Source organism: Vicugna pacos, chromosome 3 (genome assembly GCF_048564905.1).
Source record: "Vicugna pacos chromosome 3, VicPac4, whole genome shotgun sequence".
In the NCBI taxonomy this organism is placed as follows: Eukaryota; Metazoa; Chordata; class Mammalia; order Artiodactyla; family Camelidae; genus Vicugna; species Vicugna pacos.
Window position 1 is genome coordinate 6,251,302 of NC_132989.1, and position 16,292 is coordinate 6,267,593.

The 16,292-nt window shown below is 50.7% G+C and overlaps 1 protein-coding gene across 1 annotated transcript; it reads left to right on the top strand.

Moving 5' to 3' along the window:
• LOC102531552 (H-2 class I histocompatibility antigen, Q10 alpha chain-like) lies at window positions 1-16,286 on the top strand. The gene is made up of 8 exons (XM_072953486.1): window positions 1-353; window positions 5,151-5,258; window positions 11,115-11,375; window positions 12,287-12,562; window positions 12,925-13,200; window positions 13,315-13,407; window positions 13,727-13,759; window positions 14,004-16,286. The coding sequence occupies exons 1-8, from the start codon at window positions 215-217 to the stop codon at window positions 14,027-14,029; spliced, it is 1,212 nt and encodes a 403-aa protein (XP_072809587.1). The 5' UTR covers window positions 1-214; the 3' UTR covers window positions 14,030-16,286.
• Window positions 16,287-16,292: the final 6 nt, after the last annotated feature.

A 16,292-nucleotide genomic window follows, 5' to 3' on the forward strand; every position in this document is an offset into this window, starting at 1 on the left:
TTGAGGAGCGGCGTGAGAGCCCCGGGGGCGCTGCAGAGCCGCGGCCAAAGCCGGGCCAGAGCCTGAACCTCAAGCCAGCGCTGGGTCGCAGCTGCGGCGCCTCTGGGGGCGCTGAGCGCTCGCTCGCCACGGCCAGGCAAGGGACGCGTCCTGCGGTCGGCCGGCGGTCGGCGTTGGCATCAGGTCACTGGCCCCACAGCTGAAGAAGGACTGCATGGGGACGGACGCCCCGGGGCAGCGCGAGAGGCTGGGGACCCGGGGCCCGCGGAGCCCTGGGAGCGCATCACCACGGCTGCGGCTGCTGCTGCTGCTGCTGCTGCTGCTGCTGGGGCTGGTGCCGGAGGGCGCAGCAGGTAACAAGGCGGAGAGGCAGGGCGCCCAAAGTGGGCCCCCAATCGTCCCTCAGTCGTCCCCTAGGCGAGCCGAGCGCGGGTGGGGATGCGAGGGAGAGATCGGCCAAGAATGCGGAGGCCACTTCCGGATTTGGGGAGAGGATGGTGAATTGGGGGCGCTGGCCCAAGATTGAGGGATCGCTGAGCCCCGGTTTGTCCCCTCCCGTTGAACCCCCGTGATCAGAGTGAGCGGCCCTGCGGGTGGGAATCCCCGGGGACTCAAGAAGCTGTGACCACCCCCCCAACACACACACACCCTCCTCGCCCGGGCCCCAGCCGACGCCACAGTCCCCTGGGCCCCTCTGGAGGACGCCGCTCGCGCTCGGCTCCCAGGGCTGGGTGGGGTCCTCCAGGAAGGCCCTGGGGAAGCTCCGTGGGCGCAGGAATCTGCGCGCGGCCTGCACGGCCCCTGCCTGGGCACCTGCGCACCGCTACAGGTCTCCCTGGCCCCTTGGCGGGGTTCTCTCGGGTTGTCCGGGGGGTCCCTTGTTGGGGTAGAGGGTGAGGAGGGGCAATGGGGATTTCTTTGACCTGGTCCGGAATTTCCATTCTTTCTCAGTTTCTGTTCCGTGCACCTGATTTCCGGTCCGCTCCCTCAGGGCACCGCCCATCCTGACCGCAAAGATGCCTGAATATTTATTAGCACAAGCAGGGAGGTGCCCACCATCATGGCAGTAATAATAGCTGATGTCCTTTATTCCAGGCTCTGTTCTAAGGGCCTCACGTACCAGAACCATCTCGGCTCTCAGAACATCCACAATTTACAATTTACAGATTTAAAATAGGGCGCAGAGGGGACGCTAGGTGGCAGCACTGGGACCTAGAGTCGAAGTTCTTAACCTATTTGGACTTAGCCTTGGACTCGGTCTCAGTGTTTTTAATATATAAAATGATATACATAGGTTTCCAAAGGAACCCAATTATGTTTCTATAAATCTATTAAAAATTTAACTAGAAATATAAATTTGTGATATGTAGTATTGTGCTTCTAAGTTAACACATTAAATAACGCATCAAATAACAATTCCCAGAATTTGAAAGCAGTAAGGGTAAAGTATATTTCCAGGTGTCTGCAGCAACTGTCGTGTGATTCGAAAACACCTATGGCTTCCAGCAGGGACCAAAACACAGGTTCTGCTAATTCTGCTGAGTTTTGTTGCCTCCATTCATCATGGGAGAATGGCCAAACTTCAGCTAGACGTCATTGAAAATAAAAAGGTTATTTTTTCCCTCCAAGTTGAGGCTCCTGAACTCAACAGGATGCATCTATGGGAGGATTCAGCCCTCAGCTCCCCACGGGAAATACTTGAAGGAGAATCACCCTGGATGTCTGGGCAGGAGATTGGGGAGAGAGTGGAAACAGGAATGGGGAAGAGTTTGGCCAACGTCCCTGGAACAGGGACCCCAGGCGAGTGGGCCACTGTGTCTCTGGGCCAAGACTGTTCCCACAGTCCCTGGGGAGGCTTCTTACAGCTCCTCCCTCAGGTGATACAGGGGCACACAGATCATTCCAGTTCTGCATGGCAGGTGTGGTCGTGGGTATGTGTGCAAAGCCCCCATCTCCTTATAAGGGGAATGGTCAGGGCTGGCCCAGGGGGACAGGTCCCCAAACCGAGGAGGAGGGAAGGAGTGGAGAGATGGTCCTGGGTGTGTACCAAACTGGTGACTAGGTTCTTGTCTCGCTGCAGAAAGAATTCAGAGATCAGATAGGGAAGGTCAAGAAAGTAAAGTGAGGATTTATTAAGGGATGGATAGCACATGCTCAACGGGAGAGTGGGCAGGCTCAGGTGAGTAGCTGCCCTGAGATTTTTTGGCAAGTTGGTTACATAGATTGTAAAAATAAGTGGGCAGAATATTCATTGAAGAGGAAAGGGTTTGGAATCATATTCCCTGATTTTCATCCAAACTTCACTTTCCTAGAGGGAGGAGGGATTTTTGTCCTTATTTTGTCTGGATTGGAAGTGTCATAGTGTCAGTGCATGATGGGTTCTTCAAATCTGCAAGGCTAATTTTATTGTGATGAAGACATAATGAGCAAAAGGTTACATTCAGATGTTGGAGATTCCTGCCTTTTCCCACCTTTCTTTGTTGGCCTCCAGCCACTTAGCACCCCAAAATGTGTGACCACTTAGCCCAGAGGTTCCTGCTTTTCTTTTTCTGCCCAGGGACCCCTGGTGCTTACATGATGTATGTTTTCCTGCATTTGGTCCGTACCCCTCCTTTCTGCCCAGTTCCTGCCGTTTGGCCAGTGTCCCCCTTTCTCTGCTCATTTCTAGCTATCTGCCTGCTCTAACAAGAGGAGAAGGCAGAACTAATTAGTGGCCTTTGGGATCTGTTAGAGACAGAGTAAGTAGAGACAGATGATTACAAAGCCAGTTACTACAGCAAAACTGGAATTAGGGGCTGGGAGGTAGAGAGCGGGGTGAGGGTTCTGGCCTGGGCACCTGGCTGGATGTACCTCTGGCCCTGAGACAGGAGCTCCATCAAGGGCAGGCTAGGAGAGGGACTGCAGAGGCCAGTCCTATGGAATATCAAGGGCCGTGACCCCTGAGACTGATTCTGGTCTTCCTCGACCCCTTCCCACCCTCCTTCTCCGGTGACTCTGCAGGAGGTACTTACTCTGCCTCCCTCTTCCTGCTTTCCAGCACAGGCTCATCTAAGCCATGGATTCAGGGTCTCCTCCTCGCCGTCATAGCCACGACTTTTCTCTGGCCCAGACCTTGCCCCTGACCTCCAGCCCTTAGGACCTGCCCCAACTTAGCCTCTCCCCACTTTCAGAAGGGGAAACAGAGGCACCGGGAGGCAACCTAGCCCTTTGTTTCCTCCTCAGACTCATCTCTTATATTTGCAGTTGTCCCTCGACCTTGGTTTGCCTGATCACACCACACTCTTTTTCACTCCGGTCTTGTGTTTTCACTCCATTTGCTAGTGTTTTTGCCAAGAGCAATTCTAAAACTTTAAAATCACCTCATCTGTCGATGAACATTTAGGTTGTTTCCATGTCTCGGCTACTGTATATAGTGCTGCTATGAACATTGAGGTGCATGTATCTTTTCAAATTAGAGTTCCCTCTAGATATATGCCCAGGAGTGGGGTTACTGGATCATAGGGTAAGTCCATTTTTGGTTTTTTGAGGAATCTCCATACTGTTTGCTATCATGGCTGCACCAAACTACATTCCCACCAACAGTGTAGGAGGGTTCCCTTTTCTCCACAACCTCTCTGGCATTTATCGTTCATGGACTTTCGAATGATGGCCATTCTGACTGTTGTGAGGTGATACCTCATTGTAGTTTTGATTTGCATTTCTCTGATAATCAGGGGGAAAAATTTCTTCTGTATAGCACAGGGAACGATGTTCAATATCATGTAATAACATTTAATGAAAAAGAATAGGAGGGGAGGTTATAGCTCAAGTAGTAGAGCGCATGCTTAGCATACACAAGGTCATGGGTTCAATCCCCAGTACCTCCCCAAATAAATAAACCTAATTATCTCCCCCCACCCCCGCCAAAAAAAAAAAACATTTAAAAGAATATGAAAACGAACGTATGTGTATGCGTGGGACATTATGCTGTACACCAGAAATTGACATATTATGACTGACTGTACTTCAGTAAAAAATAAATAAAATTATGTCAGAATCACCCAGAGGGCTTGTTGAACTACAGTAAGCTAGGCCTCACCCCCGAAGCTTCTGATTCTGGAGGTCTGGGCTGGGACTCAAGATTTTTATTTCTGACAAGTTCTGTGAAGCTAATGCAGTGAGTCTTGGAACCACACTAGACTCACTAGCCTAGAATGTTCTTCCCTCTTCACCCACCCCACTCACCCACCCCACTGGTAGCTTACAGCTGGTGAGGTCTCCAGCTTTCAGCAAGACGGCTAACCTCAGCACCCTCCCCTGCTCCAGGGTGCTTCCCGTGCCTTGTACCTCCTGTACCCCAGCACTTGTCAGCCCCTACTTGCCTTACTGGATCTGCTTGTTTAACTGCTCAGTTGTCTCCTGCCCTGCCCAGGCCTGAGCTCCCTGGGGACTATGTCTGGTCTGTCTGTCTGTCTCTCTGCCCCTACCCACAGCCCCACCTGGCTCACTTGTAGTAGATGCTCAATAGATGTTTGTCAAATGAGTAATATTGCAAGGGGAGAGGTGAGGGCTGGCACAGCCGAGCAGGTGGGCAGGGCAGGGCTGGGCAGGAGCCAGGAGTGCATGGGCTCTCCTCCTGGCAGCTCATGAGCATCACATGGGAAGTGGTTTCACTGCCTGCCAGTGTCCAGTCCTCCCTTACCCCCAACTAAATCCATGTCAATGGCAGGATTGTCAAAACTGCCAGGTGGTGTTGGGGCAGCCCGTGGAGAACGTCTGACAGAGGTGGAGGCGGCCCAGCCCTGGCTTCCCTTCCCTCTGAGTAGGAACAGTCAAGACCTACCTCACCTGAAACTGATCTAAAAGAATAAAGTCTATTAAAAAAAAAAAAAGACCTGCCTCACGCAAATGCAGTGAAAACACCATGGATTTGTTCTTGGAAAGCTCAGAAACCACACCTGGCTCTGAGGCCCAGAACTAAGCCCTGCTGGCTTTGTGCCTACAGGCTGGAGAAGTTTCCAGTCACCCCTGAGGCAGGCCTCCACGTCCCTCTTCCCTTCCAACATGCCTCTCGCCATCATTCCATACTGTCTCTCCCAGTAGACACAAGAGTGTGTAAGATGTTTATGCCTTGGGATTCATACTTCTCTTTCCTCTCTCCCCCCTTACAGAGACTCCCTGGGGGCTGCCCTTGGTGGCTGATGGCCCGGCTTCCAGGGCAAAGGTGGTGATGGCAGAGCTGGCCCACGTGGAGTTGGAAAACAAGCCATGGCCTAAAGGTAAGACTCTGCCTGCCTTGCTGAAGGAAGGGTAGGATGAAGGGGGCCAGGAGCGCCTAGGCTCAGGAGGCTGCGTCCAGAGTCTGGGAATCTGGTGGACTGTTCTGGGGTAGGGGAACTCTGCCAGGGCGGGGGACACAGAGGCCAGAGCCTCTGGAGGGTGTCCTGGGGACTGGGACCTGGCCTCCAGAGAGCTGGCCTCTCACTCAGGCATCTTTCCCCACCCCGCCCCTGACTCCAGCTCTCCCCTTCCCATGGCCACCCCTCCCTTCAGAATAGGAAAGGACTAAGACTGAAAAGATGACGTCTCCATGCACTTCCTCCTTATGTTCATTATCTCATAAATGCTCCCGCTCCGTGGAGCATGTCAGTTAATTGCCTCCACTTACAGGTGAGGAAACCAAGGCCTGGAGCTGTGAAATAGCTTCCCGAAGGCCACACAGCTAGGGACTGGCAGTGCTACATGGATTGTGGGGGAGGTGCGGCAGGTGCAAAAAAAGTCTCTGGGGTAGGGGCGGTGAGGGGTGAGAAAGGGGCTGGCTCCTCCCTCCATGACCACAGGTCAGAGGAAGAGGGCGGCTGTGCTTACGAGGGGGCAAGACTGCTTCCTTGTTGGGAGCTGGCCACATGCCTAGGAAGTGGTGGGGTTGGGGGGTGTGATGACACAGGCTCTGAAGCAGCAATGGGCATGTGACAACTTCCTCAGGCCACGTCATAGCAGGAGCAGATCCCCTGCCACCCACCATGTGGTCCCCGCTTCCCCCTGCTGTGGTCCAACAGTGCCCGGCACTGACCCCATCCTGGCAGGGATGGCCTCCCTCAGCTTCTTTTGTTAACTCAGGGCTGGAGCCTGAGGCATAATTACCCCTCCTGGGTCCAGTGAGCAAGTATAAGTCTAGGCCCAGCTGAGGCCGTCCTCCTGAGGCAGCAGAAGGGCAGGGCAGTGTGTGAGCTGGGTCTCAGGACCGCCTGGTGGGCAGAGCAGAGAGCACTGGGATTTTCAGGGAGGGAGAGACGACAGGCCCCTCACTGCGTACATGGGAGGCAGTGTTGCCAGAGAGTAGGTTCTTGTCTCATCCCAGAAAGAATCCACAGATGAGTTATGGAGGTCAAGAAAGCAAAGCCAGGATTTGTTCAGCGATAGTACACTCTCAAGGGGAGAGCAGGCAGACTCAGGTGAGTAGCTGCCCTGGGTTTCTTTGGCAAGCTGGTTATATGGGGTGTAAAAATGAGTGAGCAGAAAATTCACTGGGTAGGGAGGAGTTTGGGGTTGTATTTCCTGATTTTGTCCTTATTTATTTTTGACCAGAAGTGTTATGGCATCGGTGCATGATGGGTACTTTTCTTTTTTCTTCTTTCTTTTCATTTCTTTTTCAAAATCATTTTTATTTATTTATGTATGTATTTTATAATATCATATTTTAAAATTGAAGTATAGTTTTTCTTCTTTCTTTTCATTTCTTTTTCAAAATCATTTTTATTTATTTATGTATGTATTTTATAATATCATATTTTAAAATTGAAGTATAGTTGATATATAATATTATGTTACAGGTATACAATATAGTGATTAACAAGTTTTTAAAGGTTATACTCCATTTATAGTTACTATAAAATATTGCCTATATATCCCATGTTGTACAATACAGCCTTGTAGCTTATTTTATGCCTGATAATTTGTACCTCTTAATCCTCCACCTCCATCCTGCCCCTTCCCCTTCCCTCTCCCCACTGGTAACCACCCATTCCTTCTCCACATCTTCTTTCCTGTTACAGTCACTAGTTTGTTTTAGATTCCACACGTAAGTTGTATCTTACAGTATTTGTCTTTCTCTGTCTGACTTACCTCACTTAGCATAATGCCCTCCCAGTCCATCCATGCTGTATACCAGAAACTAATATAACATTTTAAATCAACTGTACTTCACTTTAAAAGCAAACAACCAACCAACTCATTTAAAATATGGGCAGAAGAACTGAACAGACATTTTTCCAAAAGAGGAAATGCAGACGGTCCACAGGAGCATGAGAAGTTGCTCCCTCCCGCCATCCTTCTCTCTCCCTCCTTCTCTCTCTCTCTCTCTCCCCCTGTCTCTGTCTCAGGGCAGCAGCAGCCATGACCTTCAGGGCTCACAGGTTTGAACTGACCACCAAACTCACCAGACCTAGTGGGCTGTATTTGTTTCCTGTAACTGCTGTAACAGGTGACCACAACTTGGTGGCTTGAAACAGCACGCCTTTATTCTCTCACAGTCCTGGTGGTCAGAAGTCCAAAATGCGTTCTGTTGGTGGATACGGTAGACTGGTACTAGGGCAGTGAAAGAATTTACCAAATACAAAGGGAAGTTTAAGAACAAAGGAAAGTTTCAGATATCATGCTACAAACAGCAGCGGGCCACATAGATGAGCAGGGCCTGCGTGAGCCCTGAGGGTGAATGTGCGGGGTCTTTTATTGGGGGCTGGGGGCTGTGAACCAAGGCATAGGGGCTGTGTGATCAGTTCGCGCACAGGAGCCTGATTGGTTGTTAGTGAGGTAAGCGTTGTCAGGGGCTCCTCTGAATAATGGGATTTACGACTCTGATAAGGGCAGGATGCCTACGGCATAGTGAGACTAGCTACTTCCTGGGGCAGTTAGGTTTTTTAGGGTAGACACGCATCAGTGGAAGATGTTTTTTATCTCAAAGAAATGCAGGTATTCGAAGGGTCCTACAGTGAGGAGTGAGGATTAAGGGTGCCAGTTCTCCAGGCACATGGAGAGCCCAGAAGTGGGGGTTTTATTTTATCTTATTTTTTAATTTAAGTATAGTCAGTTTACAATGTTGTGTCAATTTCTGTTGTACAGCATAATGTTTCAGTCATACGTACACATACACGTATTCATTTTCATATTCTTTTTCATTATAGGTTACTACAAGATATTGAATATAGTTTCCTGTGCTGTACAGTAGAAACTTGTTTATCGATTTTGTATGTAGTAGTTAGTATCTGCACATGTTGAACTCCCAGTTTATCCCTTCCCGCCCTCTTCCCCCTCTGGTAATCGTAAGTTTGTTTTCTATGTCTGTGAGTCTGTTTCTGTTTTGTAAATAACTTCATTTGTCTTTTTTTTAGATTCCACATAAAAGTGATCTCATATGGTATTTTTCTTCCCTTTCTGGCTTACTTCACTTAGAATGGCGATCTCCAGGTCCATCCTTCTATGGATTTCAGAGTGGCTTCCGAGAGCACCATTCTGAGAGCAACAGCTGGCTCCACAGGTTTCACTGGGCTGAAACCAAGGTGCCAGCAGGGCTAGCTCCCTAAAGAGGCCCTAAGGGAGAATCTGTTTGCCTGCTTTTTCCAGCTTCTAGAGCTGCGTTTCTTGGCTGATGCTGCCTTCCTGCATCTTTCTCTGCTCCATCTCCACATCACCTTCTCTGACGGTCATAGACTCGCCCTCTGGCTCCCTTTTCTAAGGATACATTTAGCACCTGCCTAGACAATCAAGGATAATCTCACCAGCTCAAGAGCCTTAATTTAATCTGCAAAACCCTTGTGACCATATAAGGTAACTTTCAGAGGTTCCGGGGTGGGGGGCGGGGGGGCTTTTTATTCAGCCTATCACTCTGTGCTTCCTTAGCTGTGGTGAGGAAGACAGGACAGGTAGCCCAGCTTGCATGCCTTCCCCACCACCCAGGAGGCCCCGCAGCCACCCAAGGACACAGGCTCTCTGCCCTACCTCACATCCAGGGCAGGTGGAGCTGCAGCAGATCAGAGCCAAGGAGCGGGTGGGTCACCTTGACACAGAAACCAAACCATAACCTCGGTTCCCCCAACACCTGCATGCCCGTTCACAGCTGCCAGCACCCCACAATGACCTTGACCTCAATGGTTTGCAAGGAAACAGCACCGCGAGAGAGATCCCAGTCATTTCCTAGGAGACCCACGCCAGCCCAGGCCTGATGTCAGCCCTTCACTCTGACCCCTCTGGCCTCCCATGACGGGTCTCTCCAGCCATCAGAAGAGAGCACCTCTTCCCTCAGCTTAGAAAAAGACAGCAAGCCCTGAGAGAATCTGGGCTGCCCTCTTTCTAGTGATGCCTTTGAATGCTATACTTGGCCTTGCCTGTTGCGACCCCTCTGAGGGACATCAGGCCAAAGTCAAGAGGGCTTTCTGGAGGAAGGGACACATGACTGCAACCCGAGGTATTAGGAGACTGGCTGAGAGAAGACAGGGGAGTGCTTAGGGCAGAAGAAACAGCAGGTGCAGAGGCCTGGGCAGAGTTTGGTGTGGTCACAAGTAACAAGGAAGCAATAAACAGAGAGCTGTTGAGTGTAGAGATATGTTCGACTCCTTCTTGAACATTTGAATATTCAACCATTGAGCACCTACTATGTGCCAGAAGCTGTGCTGGGGAAAGAGAACAATCCTATAGGAGTCCCTGCCCTTAGGGAGCTGACCTTGCAGAGGAGAGACAGCCCGTTAATAAGACAAACAAGCAAAGTGCATACTCTCTAGGAAGTGTAGTCAGTGCCCTCGAGAAAAATAACACAGAGAATGGAGTGCTGGAGGGTAAAAACTTCTGAGCAAAAACTGTTTTAAAAACTGATAAGGGAGTAAGCCAGGGATATCACTGAGAAATGTGGGCTGAGCTTTCTAAGATATAGCATTTGTTTTTTGAGTTTTTTTAGTTTTATGTTTTATTGAAGTGTAGTTGATTTACAATGTTAGTTTCAGGTGTACAGCAAAGTGATTCAGTTATACATATACATATATATATATATACACACACACATATATTTTCAGATTCTTTTCTATTATAGCTTATTATACGAAATTGAACATAGTTCCCTGTGCTATGCAGTAGGTCCTTGTTGTTTATCTGTTTTATATATAGCAGTGTGTATCTGTTAATCCCAAACTCCTAATTTATCCCTCCCCTCCTTTCTCCTTTGGTAACCACAGTTTGTTTTCTATGTCTGTGAGTCTGTTTCTGGTTTGTAAATAAAGTCTGTATCTTTTTGACTTCCACATATAAGTGATATCAAATGATATCTGTCTTTTCTCTGTCTGACCTAATATGATGATCTCTAGGTCCATCCACATTGCTGCAAATGGCATTATTTCATTCTTTTTTATGGCTTAGTAGTATTCCATTGTATATCCATTCATTTATTGGTGGACATTTAGGTTGTTTCCATGTCTTGGCTATTTTAAATAGCAGCATTTGTTTTAGTAGCTTGAGTCAGGACTGGCTGCTAAATAGGTTCATCTCCAGCACCAAGTTGAATCGATGAGTTGGCGCTTTTGGAGACATGGTAGAGCGGCAGCATTTGGACTTAAAGAGAAAAGAGATCGACTAGCAATGTCTGCTGTGGGAGCAGGAGGGAGTAGGGAATGGAGTCAAGATGCCATTAGCTGGCAGCAATGGTTCAAGCTAAGAATGGTGGCCAACCTTTTTCAGGCATCTCTGGGAAATGAATAATCCCACATAAATTAAGCCTCCAAACAACCAACTTTTAAAAAATCACATCCTTTTTAATTGTGGAATGGGAAACCAGACAAATCACACTTATTAGAGAGGAGTATAAAGTGTGGGTAAGTAGGCCCTGAGAGAGGGGCTGAGAAACTTTCTAGGAGTAACGTTCATAAACCTTAGTGCCTAAACTTTGGCGTCAATGTGTGACTGATTCTGTCTATATTTAAACTCTTTGGATGCACTTATTTTTTTTTTAACTGAAATTCCCAGTTCTTGCTCTTGGTGATATTGAGTTCTTTGGATGAGTTTCCACTGCTGACCCCACCCAGCACGCGGACCGCCCCCAGGGCAGACCCTGGCCGGGCTTGTGAGCCTGAGATCGGTTTGTGTTTCCACAGGGACGCACTCCCTCATCTACCACTATCTGGCCCTATCAGAGCCAGGCCCCGGCCTCCCGCAGTTTCTGGCTGTAGGCTACGTGGACGACCAGCCCTTCATCCAGTATGACAGTCGTGTGGGCCGGGCCAAGCCCCAGGCCCCTTGGGCGGCATCCATGGATGCCCAGTACTGGGAGAGGGAGACCAAGAAGCAGAGGATCTGGGCGGAGGTGCAGCAGGTGGAGATGTGGACGGTGATGGGCTACCACAATCAGAGCAGCGGTGCGTTGCGCAGGCTCCTTCCTCCTGCCCCCCATTCTTCCTTCATACTCTGCACGCTCATCCTCCGGACAGCCATGCCTGTCTGCTTGGGGACAGAGGCGACTCTGCGGAGCCCTTCAGAGGGTGTGGCACGCTGCGGATACGTGGCTCTTCTCAGTCTCCTTCCCCTACTACCAGGCGGGGGCCACGGGGCCTTCAGTATCAGCTGTGGCTTTAGCGGCCAGTGCAGCAGGCGTCCACGGGAGCTGGGGGCCCATGATGCCTCCCGCTCCCCCCATGCTTCCCCGTTGGCTACGCAGAGTTCAGGACCTCAGACTGGGAGGTGCTTTTCCCTACCTCTCCCCCCCCCACTCTCCAGTCACACCGGCTTCCACCCCCAGGCCCTCAGATGCCATCTCAGGCTCCCCATTTCAGCAAGAGAGAGCTCACACCCACTGCCAGAGCTACTGCTAATTCTAAATGAAATGCTTGTGGAACACAGCACCCTCCCGCTCTGTGCCTGGACACCCAAATGACCAGACTACAAGCCTCAGGTCCCCAGAGGCTTCAGAAAGAGTAGGTATGGAGGACCAAGACTGGGAAGGGCTGTGCGTCAGCCCAGCGCTCCCAGCATAAGCATTGCATGACTTAGGCTGACCACTGAGGATATTTTACCCCCCTAAGTAGTGTGGCATATAAAATCAGGATGTGTGTAATCATGAACTACAGTGTTCACCTCCCATGAGAGCCCCAGCAGGTGTCTCAACCCAGACTGCTTACAAAAATTACCTGAGAGAATTTTTTAAAAATGCTGACACTCTGTTCCCCCCAGTCTTTGGAGGCCCCTGTGGGTGGTGGGCTTATCCCTGGCTCTCAGGGACTCAGCTCCCCCGGCCCCCCACTCACCTCAGCCTTCTTACCTGTACGCACAGGTATGCACAGCGCTCAGCGCATGTTCGGCTGTGAGGTCCAGGAAGACGGCCGCTTCAGCAGCTTCTGGCAGTTTGGCTATGATGGGCAGGACCATCTGTCGCTGGACCTGGAATCTCTGAGCTGGGTGTCTGCCGTGCCTGTGGCCGTGCGGACCAAGCGCTGGTGGGAGACAGAGCGCTGCTATGCCGAGTATGACAAGGCCTATCTGGAAGGCGTCTGCCTCCCCTACCTGCTCAGATACCTGGAACTGGGGGGCCAGAGATTCAGCAGGAGAGGTAAGGCCCAGCCTGTGGCCATGCAGGTTGGCCCCATGCTCCCATTCTCAAGAGCCATCCCATTTGACAGAGAAGCCTTTGGGGAGTGAGGAGGCAGGCTGTGTCCCCCCGGGTTCAGATAAGCCCACTGGGGCCCAGAAAGATGGCCAACTAGCCACGGCTCCTTCCTACAGAGCAGGAAGAAAACCCAGGCCTCAGGCCCTTACTCCGGGTGAGATGGAGTTGGGGGTTCTGGAGTCTCTCCTGTCCTAGTTTGTGTTGAGTTAAAAACTGGAAGATGCTGCAGGAGACCAAGACTGAGCATGAAGGATGGGCAGAGAGCAGCCACTGACCAGCCTTCGTCCCTCCCCTTCTTCCTGCAGAGCCACCGACAGTGCGGGTGACACGGCACTCGGCCCAGGACGGGGGCACCACACTGAGGTGCTGGGCCCTGGGCTTCTATCCACAAGACATCTCGCTGACCTGGTGGCTGGATGAGAAGCAGCTCATCTCAAAGACTGAATATGTGGACATACGCCCCAGTGGGGACGGCACCTATCAGACGTGGGTGGCCGTGCAGGTGCCAGCCGGAGAGGAGAGCCGGTACACCTGCCATGTACAGCATTCCAGCCTGAACCACACACTGACTGGGTCCTGGGGTGAGGAGCTAGGCTTGGCCGGGAGCGGGTGAGGAGAGGCAGGAGAGGGTCCCGGGGCACCCAGGGGCAGTCCCATGGTCTGAGGGGGTGCCCCCTTTTCTCTGTCTTTCTTAGAACGGCCCTCCCATCATACGCACTTTGCCATAATCATCTCCCTCATCCTGGTCGTGCTGGTGGCTGGCGTGATCTTGATCAACTGCCTTTACGGTAGGGGGGAAGAAAAAAAGAAGTGGGAGGGGCTCTGGCTGGTCCAGCCTTCTAGGGAAGAATGCTGTGCTCCCATCCCTGCTCCTCCTGGGGAGCAGCAACTACTGCTGAGGTCTTGCCCCCACCTTGGAAAAGCCCGAATATCCCCACCCTACAGCTGCACACCACCCTGAGGACCCTGCCGATGTCGCAGTCAGGGGACACCACTGGACCTGACCTTGGAAAGGGCCCAGAGGTGGAGAGGGAGAGGGAAGGGGGACCCCAGAACCCCACCTCTACCCACCACCCACCTCGTCTCTTGTGTTCTTTTTCTCCACAGCCAGGAACAGGGAACATTACGAACAAGCCACAGGTGATTGTGGGATGGGCTGGCTGGGGAGAGGGAGCCCCAGGTGTTCCCAAGCATGACTGAGATGCCTTAGAATTAAGGATGGCCATGAGGTCGGTGCTCTCCCTGGCCTCGGCTCCCTGCCCCATCCTTCCATCCTGGAGCAAGGCAGATGCTCTAGGTAGGGAGCATCCTGGGGTGCCACCACCTGGGTTTGGGGGAGGGCAAGGGAGCTGGCTGGGGTCACCTCTCTCCTTTCTCCCTGCAGGTGGAGAGGACCCCCATAATTCCTAAAGCCCAGCAAAAGAGGGGCCACTTACCTCATCTGCTGACAGAAGTTCACCGTCAGAGATCAAGGAGACGTTTTGTAGGGTGTTTGGGGGCCTGAAGGCCCCCTGCACCAGTGATCTGACTGTGAAGGGCCCACCCCGCCCCCAAAACTGAGCCCTCCTCACCCCCATCAGCCCTGTTACAAGCAACCTGTGCCACAAAGATGGTTTTGCCATCTTCCTGAAGTCCTTTTAAAATTCTAATTATTTCCTGTTGGAGGATGCGGGGAAGAGGGCAGTAATGATTCCTCAGATGGGTTTACACTTGACAATTTGCAAAATGATTTCTTGTTGCTTGTAAATCCCACTTGAGCCTCTCAGGCACCCTGTGAGTCTGGCAACGTTACCCTCATCCCCACTTCCCCAACGTGAAAACCAAGGGTCTGAGCCTTCAGGGAAGAACCACAACAATTGTCAGAGTTACGGGGGCCGGCAGCATCCATCTGCTTGCATCAGGAAGAACTGGCCAAATGCCCGCCTCTTTTATAAGTGTGTTCTTGTATGTATGTATGTATGTATGTGTGATCCCCTCTTGTAAAGACTATAGAGTGTTGGAGGTATGGGGGGTGGGTGAGGGTGAGAGTGGGTGGGTATATGTGTATGTGAGGGTGAGCGGGTGTGTTAGGGTGGAGATGTGTGTGTGTGTTTGAGGGTGAGGGGATATGTTGTGTGTGGGTATCCTTGTGTCTGAGGAGAAGCTCAGAGGGTCAGGTGCCCAGAAGCCAGTTAGTTAGTCCCAGGCAGCTGGAGGATGGGAAGCAACACAAGCCTTATTTTCCATTATTTCCTGTCCTTTCGAATGGTCTGAATTTTTACAATAAGCATACATTACGTTTACAGTGAGGGAAAGACCCATTTTCGCTGTGTCCTGGGGGAATGCTTGTGGAGGGTGGGTCTGGAGAAGGCCCTGCCTCCCCTTCACATTTTCAGGGCAGCAGAAACCTCTTGTCTCTTCTGTGAACAAGGATCTCCCTGGGACCACACACGTTTGTTGATTCCACCAGCAGTTTGAGTCTCATAGCCACGTGATGTGCTCCGGACTGGGACGCCAGAGCCCTGGCAGGGAGAGGGAACACTCCACGGTCATAAAGGACCCAAGGCCAGTCCCCTCCCAGGCCACCCTCTGCCTCCTCTTCAGCTGACCCAAAGATGTGACATGTCGCCTCCTATGGGGACTTTGGAAACCTCATGTCTGCAGCCCTGGGAGGCCCTGAGCTCGAGGATGTGGACGGCTGTGATACTAGAAAAAGATTTAGCCTGTCCTAACGGCCTGCAGGACCTCAGCAGTGAGCTCAGAATTATCCGAGTGTACTGAAGATGTGTCTTAAATGTCTGAATTTCTCAGTGATGTCAACATGTTCCATATATGCTGTCCTAACCCCTAGCAGGATTCTAAGCACTTTTCTATATACTAAGCAGTTCAACCCTCACAGTACACCTGTGCGGGGGAATGAATAATCCTGTTCTACAGGTGAGGAAACTGAGGCCCAGGGTCCCACAGCTGGTTCACACCGGAGCTGGGGCGTGAGGCCAGGCAGTCTGGCTGCCATCTGGGCACCTCACCACTGTATCAAAAGCCTCAGTGACAACCATGCTGCTGTGTAAATGGCCAAGTAAGTACAGGTCTGCAATCCCTTATCTGCAATTCTGAAATCAAAAAAAAAAAAAAAGCCTCCAAAAGCCAGAAGCTTCTTCCTTTTTTTAAGCAAAATCTGACCTGGGGGAGGGGACAGAAAAAAAAACCCGAAGTGAAGTGAGATTATTCATACTCTTTTTTTTTAACTTTTTTTTATTGATTTATAATCATTTTACAATGTGTCAAATTCCAGTGTAGAGCACAATTTTTCAGTTATACATGAACACATATATATTCATTGTCACATGTTTTTCTCTGTGAGCTACCACAAGATCTTGTGTATATTTCCCTGTGCTGTGCAGTATAATCCTGTTTATCTGTTCTACAATTTTGAAATACCTGTCCATCCCTTCCTCTAGTATGCCTTTTTACAATTTTCCATAGAAATACTGGTTTGGGGGATTACGGGGTGCCACCCCAGACCCCTCTGGTAGTGTTATGTAATACTCAGCATCCACACCTTGGTACCTTTCTAAAGTCCAAAGAATTTGAAATTCTGAAATACACCTGTCCCTAAGGGTTTCGGGTAAGGGACTGTGGACCTGTATTAATAAGGTTTTGGGGTAATAAATGTGTTTTGTTTTTACAGTTG

What these genes read in the sequence shown, in the direction of transcription:
- LOC102531552 (XM_072953486.1), top strand. Translation starts at nt 215, where the DNA reads ATGGGGACGGACGCCCCGGGGCAGCGCGAGAGGCTGGGGACCCGGGGC. An exon ending in CCAGAGATTCAGCAGGAGAG is followed by an intron (nt 12,563 to 12,924) that starts GTAAGGCCCAGC and finishes TTCTTCCTGCAG; the next exon opens with AGCCACCGACAGTGCGGGTG. An exon ending in ACATTACGAACAAGCCACAG is followed by an intron (nt 13,760 to 14,003) that starts GTGATTGTGGGA and finishes TTCTCCCTGCAG; the next exon opens with GTGGAGAGGACCCCCATAAT.